The 21887-nt window shown below is 39.9% G+C and overlaps 1 protein-coding gene across 4 annotated transcripts; it reads left to right on the top strand.

Annotated features, from left to right (window-relative positions):
* The first annotated feature begins 1924 nt into the window (after positions 1-1924).
* On the top strand, positions 1925-21803 carry INTS10 (integrator complex subunit 10). Of its 4 annotated transcripts, none has more exons than XM_064710973.1 (18): positions 1948-2110; positions 2965-3032; positions 3718-3821; positions 4823-4962; positions 5452-5533; positions 5841-5981; positions 6395-6566; positions 7023-7192; positions 9597-9730; positions 10521-10674; positions 11305-11387; positions 12114-12266; positions 13393-13501; positions 13829-13908; positions 14359-14521; positions 15567-15660; positions 19510-19587; positions 21459-21803. In XM_064710973.1, exons 1-18 carry the CDS (start codon positions 1982-1984, stop codon positions 21613-21615), a joined length of 2211 nt encoding a protein of 736 aa, XP_064567043.1. In that variant the 5' UTR covers positions 1948-1981; the 3' UTR covers positions 21616-21803. The 4 variants fall into 4 exon arrangements, with proteins under 4 accessions (XP_064567045.1, XP_064567043.1, XP_064567042.1 ...); XM_064710972.1 differs by having other exon boundaries at positions 10518-10674; XM_064710975.1 differs by lacking the exon at positions 19510-19587 and having other exon boundaries at positions 1925-2110.
* The last annotated feature ends 84 nt before the right edge of the window (positions 21804-21887 follow it).

Here is a 21887-nt window from a genome sequence, read left to right as displayed (position 1 = left end):
ACCAAGTTTATATTCCAAGTACCTTCAAATGCTAGTCTGATGTCACCTATTGCAGACACAGTGCCCATATTCTGAAGAAGCACAGTGCTCCTCTTCCTCCCATCCACAAACCCATTAGTGGTGTTTCCTGCTTGCTCATGGAATCACTTGCCCCAATCCCTTGCAAGTCTGATCCTGCCGCCTGTCTTGTATCTATATGAGGATCACAGAGCAAACAGTTTTACCTCCTAACTTCAGGGGTCGGGCAGCCTGAATATAAGTCCTTTCTTGGGTTTAAACTCTTCCAAGCCCCAACCAGACTGTGCCCTTCCGACTTCTTCTGTCAAGTGATGCTGTTTGTACCATAAAAAAGTGGACCTTCAACTTCTTGCCTGGAAGGGCTGAGTGGACTGGCAAACACATGAAGCATTAGGAATGCAGAGGCAAGGATTCAACAACTCTCTGCAAGAGACAGCAGTACTTCATTTGAAAAAAAAAAAAAAAAACCCAAAAATAACAAAGTATTTACAGTTTTAAAAGAAATTTGAAAAATAATCCAGTGTCCAGAGGACACACAGGCATACACAAAAGGAAAAAAAAAGATAAAAGGGTGTTTCTAATTTATTGGAAGTATTCCCCCTTGCCTAGTGGATTAAATACAGCAACATCTTGCTTTCAGGACACCTTGTGAAACTGGTTACAAAACTGCCATCTTCCTGCCTAGCTGATATCTAGCTGATGTCTCAGGGGTGATTCTGTACCAGCAATTTTTTCAGGGCACTCCTCACACATCCATTAATTTTCAGAAATAACTGTTAGTAATCCCCTGCCCACCCATTTCACTCCTGCAGCATCCTGATTCTGGCCTCACAAGCAGCACAGGGGGAACCCCAACTAGCCCATCAGCTCTTGCTGGGCAGTTTTCAAAGAGACAGAATACACAACTTTATTACCATATTCAGTCCCACAATGCAAAACTATATAATAATAATAATAATAATAATAATAATAATAATACTATTCAGTCAAAATTGGCTGTGTACATCTGCACAGGCACATGGGGAAGAGCTCTGGGTAGACCTACACACTGGCCAGTGATGAACATTGCTGCAGTTGCAGGGGATTGCAGGGCTGTGAAGCCATTTTTAGGAACCTGTGCCATCCCACAGCAATTTGTAGTTTGATAGCAAGAACAGAAGAAGAGGAGGCACCTGTTTTACGAGGGACTGACTTTCTGCTGTGCCTCTGTCACCTCTCTGTGGTGACAAATGGCCACAGTCTCTGTGTGAATGACTGCAGTCACCCCAGCAGGAAAGCAAGGACCTTGCCTTTTACCTGCAAGAGAGGTTATATGTCTCTTAAAACTATTTGCTGAAAGGATTATTGCACTAGCTCTGAGATGTGTAATTTATGGATTTAATCAGTGAAAGTCCCCAAGTGCAAAGTCTGTAAGGTGTGTCGCAACATCAGAAAGAAGAGCCTACTTGAAAGGAGCAAAGAAAATGACAAGGAAAGAAACTGAGAATTCTTACTAAGTAACATAAGGGGTTACGCTTGTAATCAAGCCTCCTAACATTAAAATCTAATTATAAGAAGCAAGGCTCTGTTCCAAGCTGCTGAAAGGTGGATGCACATCTGTGGTGAGAGGTCCTGCTTTTCCTTCGCATTTGCCTGTGGTGACTTTAGTAGTGGACTGTAAGAACTTCAGAGAACACTAGCCCAGGCAGCAGTGCCTTGGACTTCCAGAGCGGGCTTTGACCAGCAGCAACACCAGTCTTAGGAGGGCAGCGCTCGTTGCCGCCCACATCAGTGCTTTGGCTCGCTCGGGCCCAGCGGACCGGCAATCGCGGGCCCGCTCCGACACTCCGGCCACCGAGGGCGCTGCGGGCAGCGCGCTGCGCCAGGCTGGGACGGAAACGCGAGCGAGCGCAGCTCGGGGAGCGCTGTGGCGCATGCGCGCCGCTCGGCGGCCGGGGCGGAGCGAGGCCGCGCCGGGTGCAAGATGTCGGCGCAGGGGGACTGTGAGTTCCTCGTGAAGCGGGCCCGGGAGCTGGTGCCGGGGGACCTGTGGGCGGCCAAGGCCTGGCTCATCACGGCACGGAGCCTCTACCCCGCCGACTTCAACATCCAAGTGAGTGCCGCAGCTGTCGCACACGCTCGGTACCGCGGGCCCCGCTGCGGCCCTGCTTGATTGACAGGCAGCTCAGCCAATGGGGGGGGGGGGCGGGGTTGCTGGGTGCCGCCGTGACTTCGCGGTTAAAAAACAAAAGAAAATCCTTTATTACTGCTGCTACTACTGTTAGTTAAAGGTTCTCTCCTCATTATGGCTTCTGTGGAATCTTGGGGGCTTTGCATTGCATTTGACTGGGTTCAAACCCTGGTCAAAGGACTCTCTGAATTCCAAGTTTTCAGTTTGTGTAAAAATTAAGCCGGGTATTCGCCATGGAATGTTAAGGGTTGGTTTAAGGATCATCTGGTCCAACCCCAGTTCCATGGGCAGCGCCATCTCCCACTGGACTAGGTTACTCCAAGCTCCATCCAACCTGGGCTTGAACACTTCCAGATACGGGGCACGCACAGCTTCTCCGGGCAGCCTGTCCCTGTGTCTCACCCCTCTCACACTAGAGAATCCCGTCATTATCTATTATATAAAGTTCCCCTCTTTCAGTTTGTACCCATTACTACTTGTCCTAGCACTTCCTGATGAAGAGTCCTTCTCTGACTCCTCTGTTGGCCTCCTTTAGATACTAGAAGGTTGTAAGTGTTAATGATATTAAGTATATTGTCAAGAAGAATTTTATGCCTAAATTAATGTGTGATTAAATTGTCTAACGCACCTTCTAATTCCTGCAAATGTTGCAGTCCTTTTATTTTCTGTTATGCGGACTGCTGTGGTAAATCGAGGGCAGGTTTTTAGAGTGGAGGGACTGATGTGATTGATAAATATATTTGGGAAAGCTGATGTTGTGTTCTTGCATGCTGCAGTATGAGATGTACACTATTGAGAGGAATGCTGAGAGGACAGCGTCTGCAGGCAGGCTGCTCTACGACATGTAAGTAATCAGAGCTGGAACTCTGCTTTTATCCCAGGTGCTCCATTCATGGAATCAGATTGGGAAAGACCTCTGAGATGACTGAGTCCAGACTATGACTAAGCATCACCTTGCCCACTAGACTGTGGCACCAGGTGCCACATCCAATCGTTCCTTAAACATCTTGGGAGGGCGACTCCACCACCTCCCTGGGCAGCCCACTCCAATTGTAATTACCCTTTCTGTGAAGAAATTCCTCCTAATATCCAACCTAAACTTTCCCTGGCATCTTAAGACCATGTCCTCTTGTCCTGTCACTGGTTGCCTGGGAGAAGAGACTGACCCCACCTGGCTACAGCCTCCTTTCAGGGACTTGTAGAGAGTGATAAGGACACTCTTGAGACTCCTTTTCTCCCAGCTAAACAACCCCAGCTCCCTCAGCCACTACTCACAGAACTTGTGCTCCAGACCCTTCACCAGCTGCACTGCCATTCTGTGGACAGATAAATGTCAGGATTTCCAAAAATATAAACTTAGAGTTTTTGAAAATCTGTGTGGGTAAGTTAAGCACAAAAGATCTAATTAATTAAAAATAAACAATGAAAGGTTTTATTTTCTGTTTTGCCCAAACACATACTTTTATGGGAAGGCTTTGTCTTTGAGACAGATTTTCAGATCACTGTACATTCCTTAAACTTTGTTACAGGTTTGTCAATTTTCCAGACCAACCTGCTGTGTGGAGGGAGATCAGTGTTATTACATCAGCATTAAGGAATGACTCCCAGGACAAGCAGACACAGTTTTTAAGAGGTAAAGATTCTATCCTGAAGTAATCTAAAGATGAGCCCTCTCATTGTTTATCTAGTTTGACAAGTAAATGTCAGTTTTTCTAACTTTGCCTGTGGACTGCAGGGTTTGTTTTTTTCCCCTCAGTTCATTCATAGCAGACTTCATTTGGTGTGTTAGGCTTAGGAAAACAAAGGGACATGACAAGCTGATTCCCATTGCTTTGTCTCTGATATAGGTAGGCCTACTCTGCCAGAACAAGAAGCACGGAGTAGAGCAATTGAATAGGAAATAAGTGGAATGGGACTTAAATCAGAGATTGCAGAAAGCAGTGTATGGTTGTAAAAATGGAGTGAATTCTTGCTGATGTAGTGAGGGATATAAAATTGAATGGCGTCCAGAAGGGCTTGGCATTCGCTGCTGGCAAGCACAGGCAATTTTGAAAGCAGGATGTACACCTGAGAAACTGTAATCTGCTGTTTGAATACGTGCTTCAGAATCTCTAAGAATATTCCAGTTATGAAAACATTTGATTTTTCATGGGATGTATTTATTTTTGAAAGCAAATGCATAAAACACATGGGAGAATATGTGAGTTTCTTTTTAGTGTCTCACTGGATGTTTAAATTGAAAAAACCCTACATTTTAGTAATGAAAGTATTAATTGTAGAAGTAGAATGTAAAAAAAGAAATAAACAGTTTTGAGAAAGCATCTTGAAATGTCCAATACTGAAGTATTGGAATTTAGATTATTTCACTTACTAGTAGTCTTACTTGTCAATTCAAGGTCCTTGCACCCAAATAAACACTATTACAGATGAATATTTATTTGGTCTTCTCTGAAAGAAACAGACTTTTTTTCAGATATGTGTGTTAAAAGCAGAAGAAGCATAAGGAAATCCCTTTTTGTTCAGCAAAGCAGGGTGATTGACTTTTATGCTTTGTCATATTTACAATTATTTGTCATATTGTCATATTTACAATTCAGACACAACAAGTTAAATGTTTTCTTTTTTTTTTTTAAGGATTATTTGAGACCCTTCCTGGTCGGGTGCAGTGTGAAATGCTCCTGAAGGCAACGGAACAGTGCTTTAACACATTAGAAAGGGCAGAAATGCTCCTTCTCCTTCTGCGGCGTTTCCCAGAGACCGTGGTGCAACATGGGGTAAGAGAAGAGGAACTCACAGTAATTATTAAGGATATTGGCACTCAGTTTTTTGAGGTTCTGCTGAAATGTGTTTTCCTTAATGAGAGGGTGGGTCTTTTTATTTATGTTTAGCTGTAACATATAGTTCAGACTGCTGTATCTTGAGCTTACCACCAGGAAGGGATTGGGCAGGATACAAATGGAAGCAAATAAATGTTTTGTTTTGTAAATGAAAGAATAACAGTCATATATTGCTTTCATTTGTCTTTGTGTGTCATTACTGAAACAGTTTCATGCACAGTTTTTCTCTTGTTCTGGTTTTGCTATCTTCAGACATTGCTTTTTACCTGCTATTAAGTGTGGATATTTTAACTGTATATTTGGAGTCTGGCACATACTGTTGCCATAGAATTGTTACTGAATTACTGTTCAACCCCACTGAATTGCAGTTCAACAAGTTTCTGAAACCACTGGTCCAGTGTTTGATTGTCACCTCTGCTCACACAGGTAGGCCTTGGAGAAACATTATTAGATGCTGAAAGTATTGAAGACCAAGAATCTCCAGTGAATTGTTTTAGAAAATTATTTGGTAAGAAAATATTAATGTTCTTGTTTTACAGCGCTGCTTTGTAGTGTGGCAATGTTCTGAGGTCAGTAAACTTCTTTAATGATGCTGTGATTAGAAAACTGCTTTAGCCAGAAGAGGCTCAGGCCATGTTAATCCAGGCTGGCCATATGGTACAAGTTGGTCCTGGAGCCATTCATGTGAAGTTCTTTCTGGTGTATGGTCAACCAAAGATGAAGGCTCCCATTGCTGATTGAGAAACCTTACCTAGGAGAAATAGAACAAAACCCCTCACAAACCTAAAGGATTTTTTGTTTGTTTTCTATTTTAGTTTGTGATGTTCTTCCTCTGATAATTAACAACCCTGATGTACGACTTCCTGCCAGCTTGTTATATAAATATCTGAATAAAGCAGCAGAATTTTATATTAATTACGTAACTAGATCGACGCAGACAGAAAGTCAATATCAAGGTAAAAATATTTTCACAAAGTCAAGCTTTCTTAGAATGTGTCTTAGTATCACTGATGTCCATAAATAAAACATGCATTGTTTTTATGTTAATGTATCCCACAGACAAGGAGACCACTAATAGTAGTATTTAGTGTTTCTTAGTTTTTTGATTCCAAAATACCAAGATGGTGCTTCAGCTACTTAGTCATGATGCTCATGATGCTTCAGCATATGACAGGTGGGACGAAATGCCCTTATCTGGCCAATTAGCTCTCTTGTACAAAGGCAGAAATGCCTGCTGCTCCCTGTTAAACTTCTGTGTAAAGAATGGTTATCCTGAAAGCTCCCACATAATTTTTACATGTTTTCTTCTTGAAAATGCATCAGTTTGTTTGATTTCTTTATGAAGAGAAGAATGTGCTGGTTTTCCTAGGTTCACAAGATTCCTCTGATATTATGTCTCCAAGCAAGCGCAGCTCTCAGAAATATGTAATAGATGGTCTCACAGAGAAATCATCCCAGATTACAGATCCTTGGGAGAGGCTGTTTAAAATACTGTCTGTGGTGGGAATGAGGTGTGAGTGGCAAATGGATAAGGGAAGAAGGTAAGAAAGCTCTACTTTGCTGGGTATTTCCCCTCATGGAGAATGTGGCTTTTTGATTCTTAATAAGAACAATTCTCATTGAAGAACAGTTTTAACACAAAAACATTTTTGGTAAGTTCCCAGCAGCTTTTCTTTCAAGACTGTACAATGGAAAGCAAAAATGGGACTCTAGAAAGCACTTTCAAATTAGTCTCTAAAATCAACTTCTGATGATGTTAAAAGTCATGCATAAGCACTATAGTGCTGTGGGTAACCTTCCCTATGTGCCACAGTAAAGAGAAACAGGGTAAATGTTTTGTGAAATTTCACTAGCATGTATTCCCAGCCTCCACTGATTTGATGCTGGGAGATATCCTCAGCAGAAACATTGAGATTTTCATACTCACTATGCATTCTTTTTTTTAGTTGCAGAGTCTGTGTAACATCCTGAATTCTTGTTCTCTCTCTTCCCCTCAGGAGTTATGGTGACATTCTGCATCGAATGAAAGATCTCTGCAGATACATCAGTAACTTTGATAGTGAAGCCCACATTAAATACAAGAATCAAGTAGTGTATTCCACGATGTTGGTCTTCTTTAAAAATGCTTTTCAGTATGTCAGCAACATCCAGCCATCACTCTTTCAAGGTTAGTTTCTAATGTTTCAACTTCTGTAACGAGCCCTTCGTGGGTTCATTGCTAATGTCTTAAAGATACTTTCTCATTAGTCTTTTGAAACTGTCGTCTCACAAAACAACATTTACATTTGCTATGACTTGTCATAATTCTCCCAAACCATTAAGCTTGCCAACAGTAGTTCATAACAAATGTGTAGTGGATCAGACCAAAGATCAGTCTAGCTTAGCATTGTGGTTTCAGCCTTGGCCAGCAGCAGTTGATTGTACAGCAAGGAGAAAAGACAGACCAAATGTTATGAGAAACATCCCTAGGGTTGATTCCTACTCTTCCATGAGCATTGTTTTTGTTTCATTTCTCCTCTGATTTTGTTTCTTTGAAGCTGACATTTTCCTGCTTTCTTTCAGTCAAAATAAGTGAAGATATTTTTGCACTGGAAACACACAAATTTGTAATTAAGCAAACAAAATTGAATAGGAAAAGATTTCCTGACATTCACAAGCTTCCAACTTGTCTTTCTTTATATAGGTTAAGCCTAATTTTTGAGGTGTGTTTTGCACATTTCTCCTAATTAGTTACCTGTGCATTTTCCTACCCACTCACATCTGCATTTCAGACATGCTACATTGCTTGGAGCACCTTGGATTGCTTTTTTTGGGATTAATTGGACTTTTCAAGGGTGGCCCAGAAGCTGAGGAAAGTTTTTTGGGTTGATGCTTTTGGGGTTTGTTTATAACACTCTCTGCTAGAAAACAATTAAAAACTCTGTAAACTTTGATTCTAGAGCTCAGAGAGAAAAACACAGTGCTGCTCTTTGTATGCCTGTGTAACTTTCAGTACTGTAAGAGAAGGTCTGCGGCCCCAGTCAAGTGTGACAGTGGATTTTCTTTTGTTTTAGGGCTGGAGGTTTTGCAATAAAGACTGCAGTGTACTTCTGGTGCTGGGAGGAGAATACTGGTTTGGAAAGCAAAGCACTTAGCTGGCAATAATTTAAGTCAGTATGAGTAAAAGAAAAACCCAATATTTTTCTTCTCCGGTGTTAAAACTAGACAGCTTTTGAGGTTCTAATGGTGAAACTCTTCCAGCATCCCAGTTGTGGTACTTTGCATTAATGAGAATAAGATATGAATCTTCTGTGTTAAGTCTTTGCTCTATTTTCAGTTTTCACACATGGGATTCTGACATAGTGGAATACATGATGGTACAGGAGAGGTGATTGCAGTGTGCTGTAGGTGCAATTTCAATGGTGGAATTTATTGACCTGTATTTGTTAGGTAGAGCAAATTCGCTGTTTCTTCTGACAGGAGCTTCTGTTGTAGTGAACTCAGAACACATCACTTTTGAGTAGATGTGAAAAGCTTAATAGAAGGTTTTTTTTTATGTCAAGAGATGAAATGAATCATCTACTAAACTCTCAAATTAACTCTTTGCAGTTACAAGTGAAACCTTAGCCTCATATCTTTCTGCAAATAGAAGAAATGCACAAACTGAAAGTACTTGTTTGCACTAGTGTCTTACAGAGATTTCAGAAAGAGAAAACTGATTAAAGGATTCCTCTTCCCTTTACATTTCTCTTTGACTGAGCTTTGCACATCTATATGCAGCTTGATTGTGCAGGAGAAAATGGTTTTGGAAAGAAAGCTGTCTCACTAGTGATCACATATGAATGTTAGTTGAGATTAATAAGTGTTGTTCCTATTTTATGTCTAGTGAAACTTAAGCACTGGAGTGTGAAATAATAGGTACCAGATCCTGCTGAATGTGACAACAGTGAAAGTAGAAATTGTTTTCTGTGTTTCAAAATGAGTCTTTTCTATTTTTTGGGAGTGAAGATGAACTCTGGCAGACAACTAAAGGTTTAATTCTGTGTACTAAAATTAGTGGGGACAAAACTGACACTGAGTGATCCTACTGGGGAAATCTTGTCATAAAATACACAAACTTCTTTGTGGGCTGGGTGCCTGTCAGCCTATTGGTTTGGTTTCTCATGAGAAATATTTTGAGAATATTGTTGTGCTTTGCCGTATTTGTGGCTGTTAACTTCAGAGCCATTTGTGCTGCAGAGTTCATCTGTTGAATAATTTTACTTATTTAAAGCAAATAATGCTTGAACAGAGAGCACCTGCTGCCTGAGTATATTTTATGCCTGCTCCAGAAGAAAGGGATTCAGAAATACTGTGAAGCTCTCAATCAGACCCTGGTGGTGTCTACTAAATGCACTCTGACTGTATGGCTGCATTGAGGAAACCACTGCTTTACCGGAATAGTTTAAGTAATTAAAGTGACTTAATTTAAAATTGTTTTCTGTAGCATTATAGTCATTACTTGTGAAGGAAAAAAACCCCAGCTTGCTGTAGGCATAAGACCTTTCAGATCAGTTCAGGACAATTGTGAATTAATTTATCTTTAAATCCAGGTCCAAATGCTCCCAGCCAAACTCCTCTGGTGCTTCTTGAGGATGTACCCAACATCTACGGAGATACAGATATTGACCGTAACAAACACATACACAAAAAAAGGAAACTTGCTGAAGGAAGAGAAAAAACAATGGTAACTTCTGTGGACTTTTTAATTCATAACAAGAATGGCATTGCTACTGGAATTTAAACAATAATGGTTTTGACATGGATGTAAAAAACGATGTAAAAAACATATTTTTAGAGCTACCCTGAATTAGCTGTTTATGACCACAATTTTCAAACATTTTTTTCCTTAAGCCAGCAAGAATGAAGCCATTTTTGCACCAATTGCTCTAGACACATGTTCTGCTGTGAATGCCTTAACTTAAAAGGAGTTCAGCAGAGGCACTTAAAAAAGTAGCTATAGCAGTCAGGTAATTCAGGTAGTAGCTATAGCTATAGAATTACCTGAGCTATAGCAGTCAGGTATTCTACAGGTAAACTAACAAAGTAATTGACTTTTCATTATTGGAACTGTCAATATATCTATTGGTTTAATGGTAGAAAATGACTATTTATAGAATTTCTCTGCTATAAAGAGAGTACAAGGATTTCCTTTGCATTATGCCACTGTAGGCTTAAATTGAGTCATAAAGTGTGAAGTGTGTATGTACTTCAACAGATAATCTGGCTGAAGCTCAGTGGTGGTAAACAGAATAAATTTGTTTGGGATACTGCTCATCACACTGTGCCACTGAGTTCTTGGTAGCAAACCAGATGGATCTAACCTTGAAACAAGCTAAGTGAAAAATCACTTAAAGCCACTTAAACTAGGACTGTGGCACCTCTATACATAACTGTTTTCTTGTGTTCAGTGGAACTCTTGAAGAAAGTATAAATTAAGAAGTTAATCTCTGTGTTTTATACTGACTTCTAAGCAGAGCTCAGATGATGAGGATCCTTCTGGGAAGGCAAGAAGTCGCCATATTACAGTAAATAAGGCTGATCTTGCAAATTCTATTGAAGTATTAGAGAGTTTCAAACTGGCAAGAGAGAGCTGGGAGCTGCTTTGTTCGATGGAATCCCTTGACAAAGGTAAGGTATTGCGTTTAGAATTGCATTTAGACTTTCTGTGTAGAAATCACTTTTTTATTGTTAAAATGGAATTCCTGCCATTATGAATCCTTAAAATTGAAATTGCTTTGTGTCCTGAGTATTTCTGATAGAAGTTCCAGTAAGAAGCTTTATCAGTTGTTGCATTTCTGAATATTTTGTTGCTGTATTGCATTTCATTCTTGATGCATCTTTGCTTATTCACCCCTGTTTCTCTTGGATCAGTTGGTCAGTAGTAGGGCTGATAGTGCTCAGTGAGGATGTGCTGCTTTAGTTCATGATTAGGAACTTGTGTTTTTACATGTCTCTCTTTCTGATAATAACTAGTGTGATAATCTTGAAAAAAAATTCTCTCCTAAAAAGCAGGCAAACAGTACCACCTAGCTGCTTTTACGTTTCTTGGACATGGTGAAGAGAAGCATAATCAAAAAATGAGTGTATAGGAAGAGGGTATCCTATATGTGAAGGATTTCATCCTCTTACTGTTTTGGTGCCATTTTTTAAATTCTTAAATTCAGTTTATATATATATGTATATTATTGGTGTTTAACCCAAAGCTGTGAAACGTTTCATATGCTCTTTGTTTTTTTGTTCTCTAATCATGTAACACAGAGTTCACCAGAATTTGTTTGTCATGGAAGACTGAAACCTGGCTTTGGTTAAGAATCTTTCTTACAGACATGATCATCTACCAGGTAAAAAAAAAATGCTATAAACTAGGAAAAACACCATCCTTGTGTTGCTCTTCCTTCTAGTAAATAGCAATTTACTTCTTTCTTGTTAATAGTAATTCTGATTAGCCAGTTTGACTGCTTATAGTGTCTTTTATGCCTTAAAGTAAGACTCTTCTGGGGATAGAGCTACACTGTTTGCACCATAAGCTTGATACACTGCTTTGGATGTTTCTGTCCCCATAGCTGTTGTTTGAGTCCAGCTAATTTTGGCATGTGGAAAAACATCTATGTTCTCCACAAAAATTAGGCTGACTGTGCTCATTCCAATTCCATCTACAGAAGAAAGCTTGTTCTTTATTTTTCCTTTGTGAGTCTTTTATTTTTGCCTCTACTTGTGCCTGAACAAGAGCTATTTCGAACTTTATTAGTCTAAATAAAGTAATGATTAATTCAAGAATATAATTATTTGATTCAGTTACAAATATGATTTTGTAAACTGTAAATTTTTGTAAATTTTTAAAGGAGAATTTTGTTTGTCTTCCGACTGCCTTGTAAATGATTAACTCACACACAGTCTTGTACACAACACATCACTGGAGATTATTAATTTAGATTAAAATTTTGAAGGCTTGTTACTTGGACACACACCATTTTGAAAGTTTTCTGTAAGAGAATTTTTTCTCTATTGCTCTACTTCTTGTATAGAAAAGACCCTAACAGGTTTTTTTTTATTATTCTGTTTCAAAGGGGCAGTACAAAAAAGCAATTAGCAGCCTACATCACTTGGCAGCTCTTCAGGGCTCTCATTCTCCCCAGCAAATTACAGGACAAGGATCTTTAGAAAATCAGCGAGCACTAATCCAGTTAGCATCGTGCCACTTTGCCCTTGGAGAATATCGGGTACGTACAGCATTCCACACCCTGGGCCTTCAGCAGCTGGACCTGGGCTTCCCATTTCTCTTTTCCCTTAGAATTTTCCTGGGAGCCTGCTTTCAGCAGCATATCAAACATAAGCCAGGGTCTACTGAAAAATCCATGCTTTACTGGGAGAATTGTACTTTGTGCCACATTAACTGACTGTCCATTAGCAACTCTTCATATATATGTGTATAGTCTTTTTGATAGTGAAGATTTGGGGGGTTAATTATGATTTTTGGTGGCTACATGTGTTTGAGTTGTCTGTAAATGTATCCTTAATTTGAATTCCTTGACTTTACTGAATTAGTTTCTTAAACTGAAGGGGAATTCTTTTAGATACAGGCTTCATGTGGCAGGGAAAAGAAAAAGTAACGGAACTTCTGTGATCATCTTAAAAGAGAGTTAGTTATTAGCTGACGATATGAGAGACACCAGAACAATATTGTCTGGCTTGACCTCTGAACTTGCTCTACTTTTGCAATAGATGTTTTGTTTGCAATTTTTAATATTGCAGGAGTGTGTGATGGTCTGAGGTCAGTCAGAGTCAGCACTGACAATAAAGGCTCTGTCTCTAAGGATCTACCTCATCCTGGTACTGCTGGACAAGTGCTTTTATCCCTTCCCCGTTAATACTTTTTCACTGGAAATGTGATCGTATATTCCCACAGACTCCTTGCTAGGAAATAGCATTAAAAATTCATTGAATTTCCATCATGCTGTCAGATTTCCATTTTCCTTTCTATTTTTACCATGAACAAAATAAATTTTACTAAACTATTTTAATAATTCATTTTAAAACATAATCCTTCAAAACAAAATAATTTTGATTGCAGTTTTATTGACCTTATCCTCTTGAAATGAAGAATGCCAATACAATTTTTTCACAATTAAAATGATGTATGTAGGCTCTCAGAGGTTGTTTAGTGACAGCTAAGTCTTTTTGCTTAGCCAGACTATACTGTGTATTAAGTCAACTCAAGTTCTGGCAAAGAATTTTGTGATTGATTTATCCTTTTGTGGTGTCTGAAATTTTTTATCATTATTAACATATTGGAATATTTAAGAAGTTGAATTTAAATTTAGCATTATCATGTCCCTTCTTTTACAGCAAACATGCGAAAAAGTGCTTGACCTCATGTGCTGTATTTTACTTCCAATTCAAGAAGGAGGTAAAGTACAAGAGGAGCAACCCAAAGTCAAGTCAAAATTCAGGAAAGGTATGGAGTTGCTATTACCCTAAACTCATTGTTAGCTGATTTTTTCTATTATGAAAAGGGAGGAAGTTTTTTATTTCCTTTTGATTTTGTATTGAGGTTTTCTTGCTTGTACCTTTTAAAGTATATTGGTGGCAAAATCCTACCACAGGAAAAGAGAAGTGAAGAAGAAAAATTTAAATGTTTCACTTCACATTTTGAATCAGTCATGATTTACATTTAAAGCTTTCCTCCCTACCTGAGATGTGGTAATTTTGAATTTTTTTTGCTCCATTTCAATTTCTTTCAACCTACCTGTTGTGAGACCCCTAAAGAACTGTTCTTTTGCAGGTTCTGATTTGAAGCTTTGGCCCTGTACCAGTAGAGCTATCATGCCTTACTGCCTTCATCTGTTGTTAGCTTGTTTCAAGGTAAGATAGCTCCAAGGAAATTGGAGCTTTCTTGTCCTTAAGGGCTAGTTTATGTATCCTGAAACTACATGGCCATATCCCAGGGCTGTGCCTCAATCCTTCTTACCTAAGTGGGTATGGGGAGAGTCTTCCTTCGGAGAGGGGAGTGGAGTTTTGAAGGAGGAGGGTTTGTTTTCTCTTTTTCTCTATTTGTTTTAGTTTTGAGCAGAGAAGATAGAAGAGATCTCAAAATTTTTGTCTTTGTTCAGACTTCTCTTACAATCAGTGGGAGAGGATTTGGTATTTTAGCTGGAAATTTCCAACCTACTTCAGAAGTGTATTTCATTCTGCCTTAATATATATTTTTAAAGAACTTCTGTATTTGCACAGATCTAGGTGAGATAAATCCTATATGTTTTTGAAAGCACTGTGTATTTCGTGATTGTCTGAATATAATTTTTTCCCCTGTAGCTCAGAGCTTTCACAGACAGCAGAGATGATATGGCCCTGGGCCACGTAGTTGTTCTGCTGCAGCATGAATGGCCAAGGGGTGAGAACTTGTTCCTGAAAGCCATCAACAAAATCTGCCAGCAAGGAAACTTCCAGTATGAGAATTTTTTCAACTATGTCACAAGTATCCTTTCTCTAACCAAGAATGTCTTTCACATCCTGTGCTGTAGTGTTGAAAAAGCTGTTAGTTTCCACAGCAGCTCTTTCTCTGAATCATATTCTGTATTTATTTTCATTCCAAGAAAACCTCTTGTAGTAGGCTCAGTACACAATGGACTGTAAATATGCTCCTGTGCCCTGGCACTTGAGAGTACCCTTAAGTACACTGCCATGGCATTTCCACTCAGGAAAACAGCAGGAGCTCAGGCTGCTCATGCAAGTGACAGCAATCTCTTCATTAAGAAATACAGGGCATTATGTACAAAGCTGTTAACAAAAAAGACAAAGTGGTACCTGTACTGCAGAGCTGCATGATTTTGGCTCTTGTTTGTGAAATGCTTTCTGTGGGTAACATGTTTGGGTTGAGTAAGATAATGAGCTATGTCAAAGATCATGCAAAGCATGTTCTGATTTATCTATTCAGCTGTCTGACATAAATTTTGATCATCGTACACACAAATTGACAGTTTCATGTTTAACCTAAATAGACAACTAGCCACGGGCCTCAGGAAGCAGTGGGGTCTAACTCCTACCTGTGACAGCTGAATAAGCTGTTGTGTTAAAGGAAAGGGAAAAAAACCCACACAAAACAAGCAGCTCAATAAAGGATCAAAGTAGAAAACTAAAAAGGGTGATCATGTGCCACTGTGTTGGCCCTTGCTTCAGATGCAGCCTCAGTTTGCACTGCTTTCATAACCTGGAGTGCAGGAAAAGGAAGTGAAACCCAGGGAATTGGGAGATCAGCCTTCTTTACCTCTGACTACATACGAAGAAACAAAGAAAGAAAAGAAACTAACGGATGTGTCCTTCACTTTGAAAAGCCATTTCTCATCAGTTTGTGGAGGATTAGGAATACATGCTGTGATCTTCTTTATCACTTTTAATAATGAGGTACTTCAATAGCTTTTTAGTTTGACTCTCCTTTCAGCAGTGTGGCTTCAGATGGGAGGCATAAGAAAGAATGTTCTCAATCATCGTTTCCCTACTCAAATCTTTAACGTTTTCTTCAGATATTGATATGTTGGAGGAATTTGCTTATTTAAGAACACAGGAAGGAGGGAAAATTCATCTGGAACTGCTGCCAAATCAAGCAATGTTGATCAAGTAAGGATAAAAAAGCATTTACTGTTTTCTTTGGCAAAAAAAAAAAGGGAGTATGTTCTGGTTGTCTTTGCTTTCATGTTATCTTCTGGATAGTTTGTCATGTCTTTGAGCTTAAATTTAATGAGTTCAAACAAGGCCGTGAGTTTCTTTTTCTGACTCCTGCTGATCTATGTATTCTTTTGGGGGGGGGGTTCTTCAGCTTCAATTCCTGCTTTTACAGGACTTTATTTCTGAGTGTGGCACTTGCTTTAGAGTGATTGATATTAAAGTGATTATGGTTGTGCTCTTTCAAGTAGACACTTGCACTTTGCAGGAATTCATCAAATAATTAGGCATGAGTGCAAGGTGTTGTTACTAATTTTGATGAAGAGTAATGCTGAGCAAGAAGCACTATTTTGCTTATTTTTGTAAACAAAATTCATGAAAGACCACCGAATGATGAAAAATTTTGGTAAAAATATAAAATAAATTACTTTCCAGCTACACTCCAGTAATCTTTCTGTTAGAATTAGCAGGTCATCTTATTCTGCTTAGCTTATTACAAGGTGCTGAAATAAATTAATCATTTGGATTAACTTCCTAGGTGTTTTTACTTGTTCAGTCTTGACTCATAACTATCTGCTGCAGGGTTTTAGTGGCATAATGTTTTGGAGTATTCTGGTTGCTTATGAGAACTTGTAGTATTTTGCTTCCTAAAAGGGGGACTGCTTAAAGTTTGTTGAAATTCCACTTAGGGAATTGTATTCTGGCTATTCACTAACCAGAAATAGGCTGAAGTTTTCAAAATGGGAGCCTAACATCAGACAATGGGATCCAAATTTTAACTAGTAAATAGATTTTCCAGAGATCTAGGTAACCAACACAAAAGTGAGATACTAGGTATAATTAAAGGAAAAGTAGAAATTCAAATGTTTAATTATGTGATGGAGAATTTTCTTTTTTAAGCTCTAGGTTTTCAAACTCTTCCCCTTGCCATATCTTACTGCTTGTAACCAGCTGTATGAAAACAAGCTTCAGGGCATGCTGCACCACATAGGGTGTTAAGTGATAAGCTGTGCCAGCAAGAGGGCTTAGCACTGAAGACTCCATCTGGTAACTTTTACCTGCTGTCTCCGTTTCATTGCAGTGGGCCAGCGCTGTTTCTCTTGGCTCCGTTGGATTTGCGTGGCCACAGTTACTTTCTGTTCTGACCCCCTCCGTCAGGAGGGAGGTGGGGAGAAGTGTTTCTAGCAGGACAGAATCTCTCTTTCTTTGACCTCCTTTTGATCTGTGATGTTTCCTCAGTGATGGAAAGGCTTGTAGAAGAGAAGTCCATTTCTTTGTGCTCACTGAGCCAGAGCAGTCAAGTGTCCTGTCCAGCTGGAGAAGCTGTGTACAGTGTTTCATGTGGCTGTGTAGGGCTGGAAGCACTTCACCAGAGAGCCCATGGAAGGGATAGCTGAGGCCATGAGTCACTGGTCAGAGTGATGTTTCCTCCCCTGGTACTGCAGGTGTTTTTTAAGCTGGACTGGCTGTGAGCCCAGGGCTGATGTCACCCACCAGTGTTGACCTGGGTAGCTCACAGCCTCCCCCAGCTGGGGTTTTGCTAAAGTGTGCCACTGTAGCCCTGTTTCCTGGGACAATGGTTGGTAGGCTCAGTATCTGCAGACTGCTTTTATCTTTCAAAACTATCACCAGCTCTGGTTGGATGAGCTGCTGAACCATCCTCCCATGAATTAGCAGGGACAGCTCAGATGCTGTTCATTCTTGCTCAGAAAGACTCTGAGTTCGACACAACAGGCCAAAGATAAAGCAGTTGTTCCTTTGTCTGATCTTTTCTCAGGATAAATGTAGTAATCCTGCATCTTAATGGATGGGAAATGTATTGCAGATATTATATGTCTTTTATAAGGACTACTTTTTGATGACTGACAGGGCATTTTCTCCCCAGGTGAATTCCTCATTCTTCTTCCAGTACTTTTTTCTAAGTACTTTATACTTCATAGGAAATTGTATTCATTTTTCTGAAGTCAGTACAGCAAACTATAGTGTGCTTTTACAAAAGATGAAGTAAGATCTTGGTAGTCTGCAGACTTTTATTTAGGTTCTGCAAAATATTCCCTTTGTTTGCATCCACTGTGGGAATGAGAAGGTCCATGGTTTGGGTTTTAACTGGTGATACAGCCAGCTCATTCTCTTTGTGGTGTTAACAAGATTTGTTTTATGAGCTTTGAATCCAGCACCATTAAGTGCTTTTGAACTCCCATCTAGAAAAGCCAAGTTTCACAGTTTATCTGATATTCATGTCAGTAGGGGCAATGTTAGCTGGTGAGGCTAAAGAGGAAAAGAGCAATATGCAGGAAATTGCTGCTTAATATCTTGCTCCTGTTTTTGATAAATCTTTCTCTAATTAATCTAATCATAGCCCACCTAATGGCATAAACTTGATAGGAAAGCTATGTCCTTCCTTTTACTCATATTCCCATCTCATCTCTCCTTGGGGACTGAGGAAGTTGCTTTGAAGTGAAACAAAGTATCTTGAAAGTGTAATTTTTACTCTGTGCACATGGGTGCTTAGTTCTGACTGCAGATCTTGCAAACAGTAGTGAAGACAATTGCACAAAATTCCTTTTGCAAACATCTGCCACTCTGGGACCAATAACATCTTGCTGGTCCTTTGTATTTTCTATTCCCCATATCCATTTTTGCAAATACTGAACTTACTCATGCCAAGAATTCTTGAAAAATTACCTCATTTGATAGAATAATTTTTGTGGCTATTTTATTTCTGGTTATTGTAGCTGTATTAGAGTGTTAAATGTCTCATCTTTATTTGACTTCTATAAGCTCTGTATCTATCAATAAACCAGAGATGCTAACCCAAATGCCCACCTATGAGATCTGAAGGTAGGCATCTAACTCAGAATTACAGGAATCTAAGTGTGAGTTTTGCTTCTCTGCTCCCTTCATAGCATCTCTGGGGGTGAATGGTGCACTCCCTACTACTTAAGATTTAGGTGACATAAGAGACTTAGAAGAAGCTAAACCTCTCTCCTATATACCAAAGTTCTCTTTTTTCTTCTCCTTAAGTGGAGTATTGCTTTAGACTGAACCTCTTATTATCTTGTTCTAGATAGCACACAGAGATAGAAGTTTAATTTCCTGGAGAAGACAGACAGTCTTTCAGCTGAGACAGCTTTTGGTGGTTAGTTCCTGTAGCCCTGGTCATAAATAGGAGGTTGCTCTGAGCGGGCATTTGTGCTGTGGCATTGTCTAAGAGCTGTTTTTATATGCAGTTAGAATTTGTAAAGGTGGAACAGTCCATCTGTGGGCTAACAAAAAGATACTTGGGCAACCTTTAACAAATACTGCCATGTACTCAACCTGGCTGATACCTGCTGTGCATGCACCTGGCTTGGGCTCAGCAGCCAATCCCTTGGCCCCAAGCTCTGGGCTCTCCCACTTTGCTGACATGCTCTTGCCAGTACTGAAGGGAAGCTGTGGTATCTGCAGTGCTCCTCTGATTAAATCTTTTCTGACTGACATGCTTCCTTGGAAGAGCTGTGACAGTTCATTGTAGTACAACTGTGTATTGGTTTTGCACCTGCTGCTGTCCATTCTCCTGGTGTAACTGTCCAAAAACATGTGTATATATTTAGACCACAGCTGTAGAACAGCCTTGCAATGAAGTCTGGAGATATTTGCATGTTTGATGCTGTTAGAGTCCTGCACCCCTTTGGCTGCTCGGTGGTCATACTGCTGTGTGAGCTCACCCTAGTTTTCTGTTACTTCTTTTTTGGAGAGTTGTTTTGCACCAGAGGGGAGTTGGTGTGTGGGTGTTTGAATGCTGCTATTTGCTGTTTTTTAAAGGACCTCTAGCCCTCCCATGGGGTTACTGCAGCAGGAATTCATACCTGTGCTACAGCCCAGCATACAGACTGCTGACAGGTACCAAGTGGAAAAACCCTGCTCATAGTGTGCTGTGTTTTGTCAACATGTTTTACTGCCCATGATTTTCAGCAATTTGTTACTCAATATTTATCTTTTTTTTTATTTCTTCATTTGTGCCTACATTGCCTGGCAAACCATGTTGTTCTATAATAACATTTATTTTTCTTTTTCCCATAAGTTGCCAGTATCCGTGTCCTTTCAATTTAGTAATCGCTATTGAATTTAAACAATAATGTAGAAATCCTCAAAAGTTTTACTGATGTTCCATCATATATTAGCAAGAGCATAACCCTTTATTTTCAAGATACTGGTTCCTGGATCCATTTGAGGCAACTTTTCTTCATTTAGGTTGTTCTGAATTCTGTTTTGTGTTTTCCAGCTGTAATATAACTCATCCTCCAAAGTGCTGCTGGCTTGCTCAGTAGCTGTAGGTTGCATATTCTCCTTTAGGCTGTAACTGACCATAGCACCCAGCTGCCAGCAATGTTTAAGACAATAAAGACTGAAAACAGGACTCATCCCATAGCTTCTGAATATATTGTAATGTCTTCAGTTTAGGTTTGCTTCACTTAGCATAGCTCACCAAGGAATTGCCCAGTAGGCTTTGCCTTTTCCATGTGTTGCAAAGGTCTCTACTGTTTTGGCAGAGAAGTCTCTTCTCAAATGCCAGAGTTACATGAAAGTTGTGTGGTATTGTTGGTGAGGGTAATTCTGAGATGTTTCCCTTCCTTGTTTCCAGCATCTGTGGATGGGCACAGATGCCCTTTATTTTTTATTTTCTTTCTGTCTTTCAGTGGGCTTGCTGGGTTCAGACCAGCTATTCCTTTCTTACCCATGACTCAGGACTCATCTCAGCATTAGCATTATGCTTTTCTCTCTAAATTAATTTATGTTGGTTCCTTTAGTAGTGTTAAGGTTCTCATTTCAGGGCATGTCTTTTTCTCCCCTTCCCAAGCAGGGCTTGCAGGTAGATGTTACAAAGTCTTGATCTTACTTACCCAATTCTGGACCAGTGCAAGTAAAGTGCTTTGGTGCTGCAGAACATTGTTTTAAAGACAAGATTTAGGTGTTGAGGCCAGCATGAGGACAAAGAACTGTTCATAAAAATGGCCTTTAACAGAGCAATATCCCATAAGTTTCCCCAGCCAGCACTGCTTTAGCTTGCTCAGGAGCTGGACCTTTGTTCTGTTTGAAAATAAGTCCTGTACTTGTGCTCAGAATAAATGTAACCCCTTGCCTGGTGTCTAGCATCTTCATAAGAGCTGGCTTCTACGGATGCAGCCTGGCATGATTTGGGTTTTGTGAAGTGCTCACTGTGCCCTTCACTAGCCACAGCATTATCAGTGCCCACAGGGTTATAAAGCTCCTTCCTGCACTTTGATATTGATAGAAGATGCCCTCTGCTCTTTATGGTGGCACCTGTGCTCCAGAGAAAGCAAGTTCATCTTTTCACTCTTCTTTCAACCCCAACCATTTATAGAGGTGATTACAGGGAAGAAGTGGCCTAGGCAGCAAAGGTAGAGAGGGAAAAAAATTCCTTTCCCCAGGCAAGGAGAACTCTGTACTTGCTGGGTTAGGAGAACAGACTTTCCTGCTATCCAGAAGACTGGCATTATTTCCCCCTTCAGCAGTCATAGTCAAAGCAGTGAGAACACAGATTTTTTTGCGGCTTCTGTTGAAAGACTTGTAACCTACTAAACGTGATTTTTAAAAAATAGCATAGCTCAGGCTCTTTGACTCTCATTAAATAAACTCAGCTATGCACCATAAATATATAGTAGGTGACACACAGTACCTTTTAAAAGCCTGTAGTTCACTAGATAACCATGATTTGATGTTGTCTGTCTCTCTTTCCTCCACGGTTTAAGGCACCACACAGTTACCCGGGGTATAACGAAAGGAGTGAAGGAGGATTTCCGTCTGGCCATGGAGCGCCAGGTCTCGCGCTGTGGGGAAAATCTCATGGTGGTCTTGCACAGGTTCTGCATTAATGAGAAAATACTGCTGCTGCAGACTCTTGCTTGAATGGACTGGAACCTGATGAAGTGTCTTTTATGGAGAGAGGGGAAGGCTCTTTGTGTGAACAAGCAGCATAGCAGTGGAAAAATCTCTTGTTCAGAGGGTCAAGAAGTTCCCTGTAAGTTACAGGTTCTGCACTGCTTGATTTCTTACGTGAGTAGATCAAACTTTATAAATAAAACATTGTTTAAAAAGTCTTTGTAATATCCTATTTGTTTTGGTTTTTTTTTTTCCATAGCATTATACTAAGGTGTGTGTCATAGTTCTTTTTGTCTTTG

This window comes from Zonotrichia leucophrys, chromosome 4 (assembly GCF_028769735.1).
Source record: "Zonotrichia leucophrys gambelii isolate GWCS_2022_RI chromosome 4, RI_Zleu_2.0, whole genome shotgun sequence".
In the NCBI taxonomy this organism is placed as follows: domain Eukaryota; kingdom Metazoa; phylum Chordata; class Aves; order Passeriformes; family Passerellidae; genus Zonotrichia; species Zonotrichia leucophrys.
Note: the sequence above shows the minus strand (reverse complement) of the source record. Positions and strands in the feature narration are given on the sequence as shown.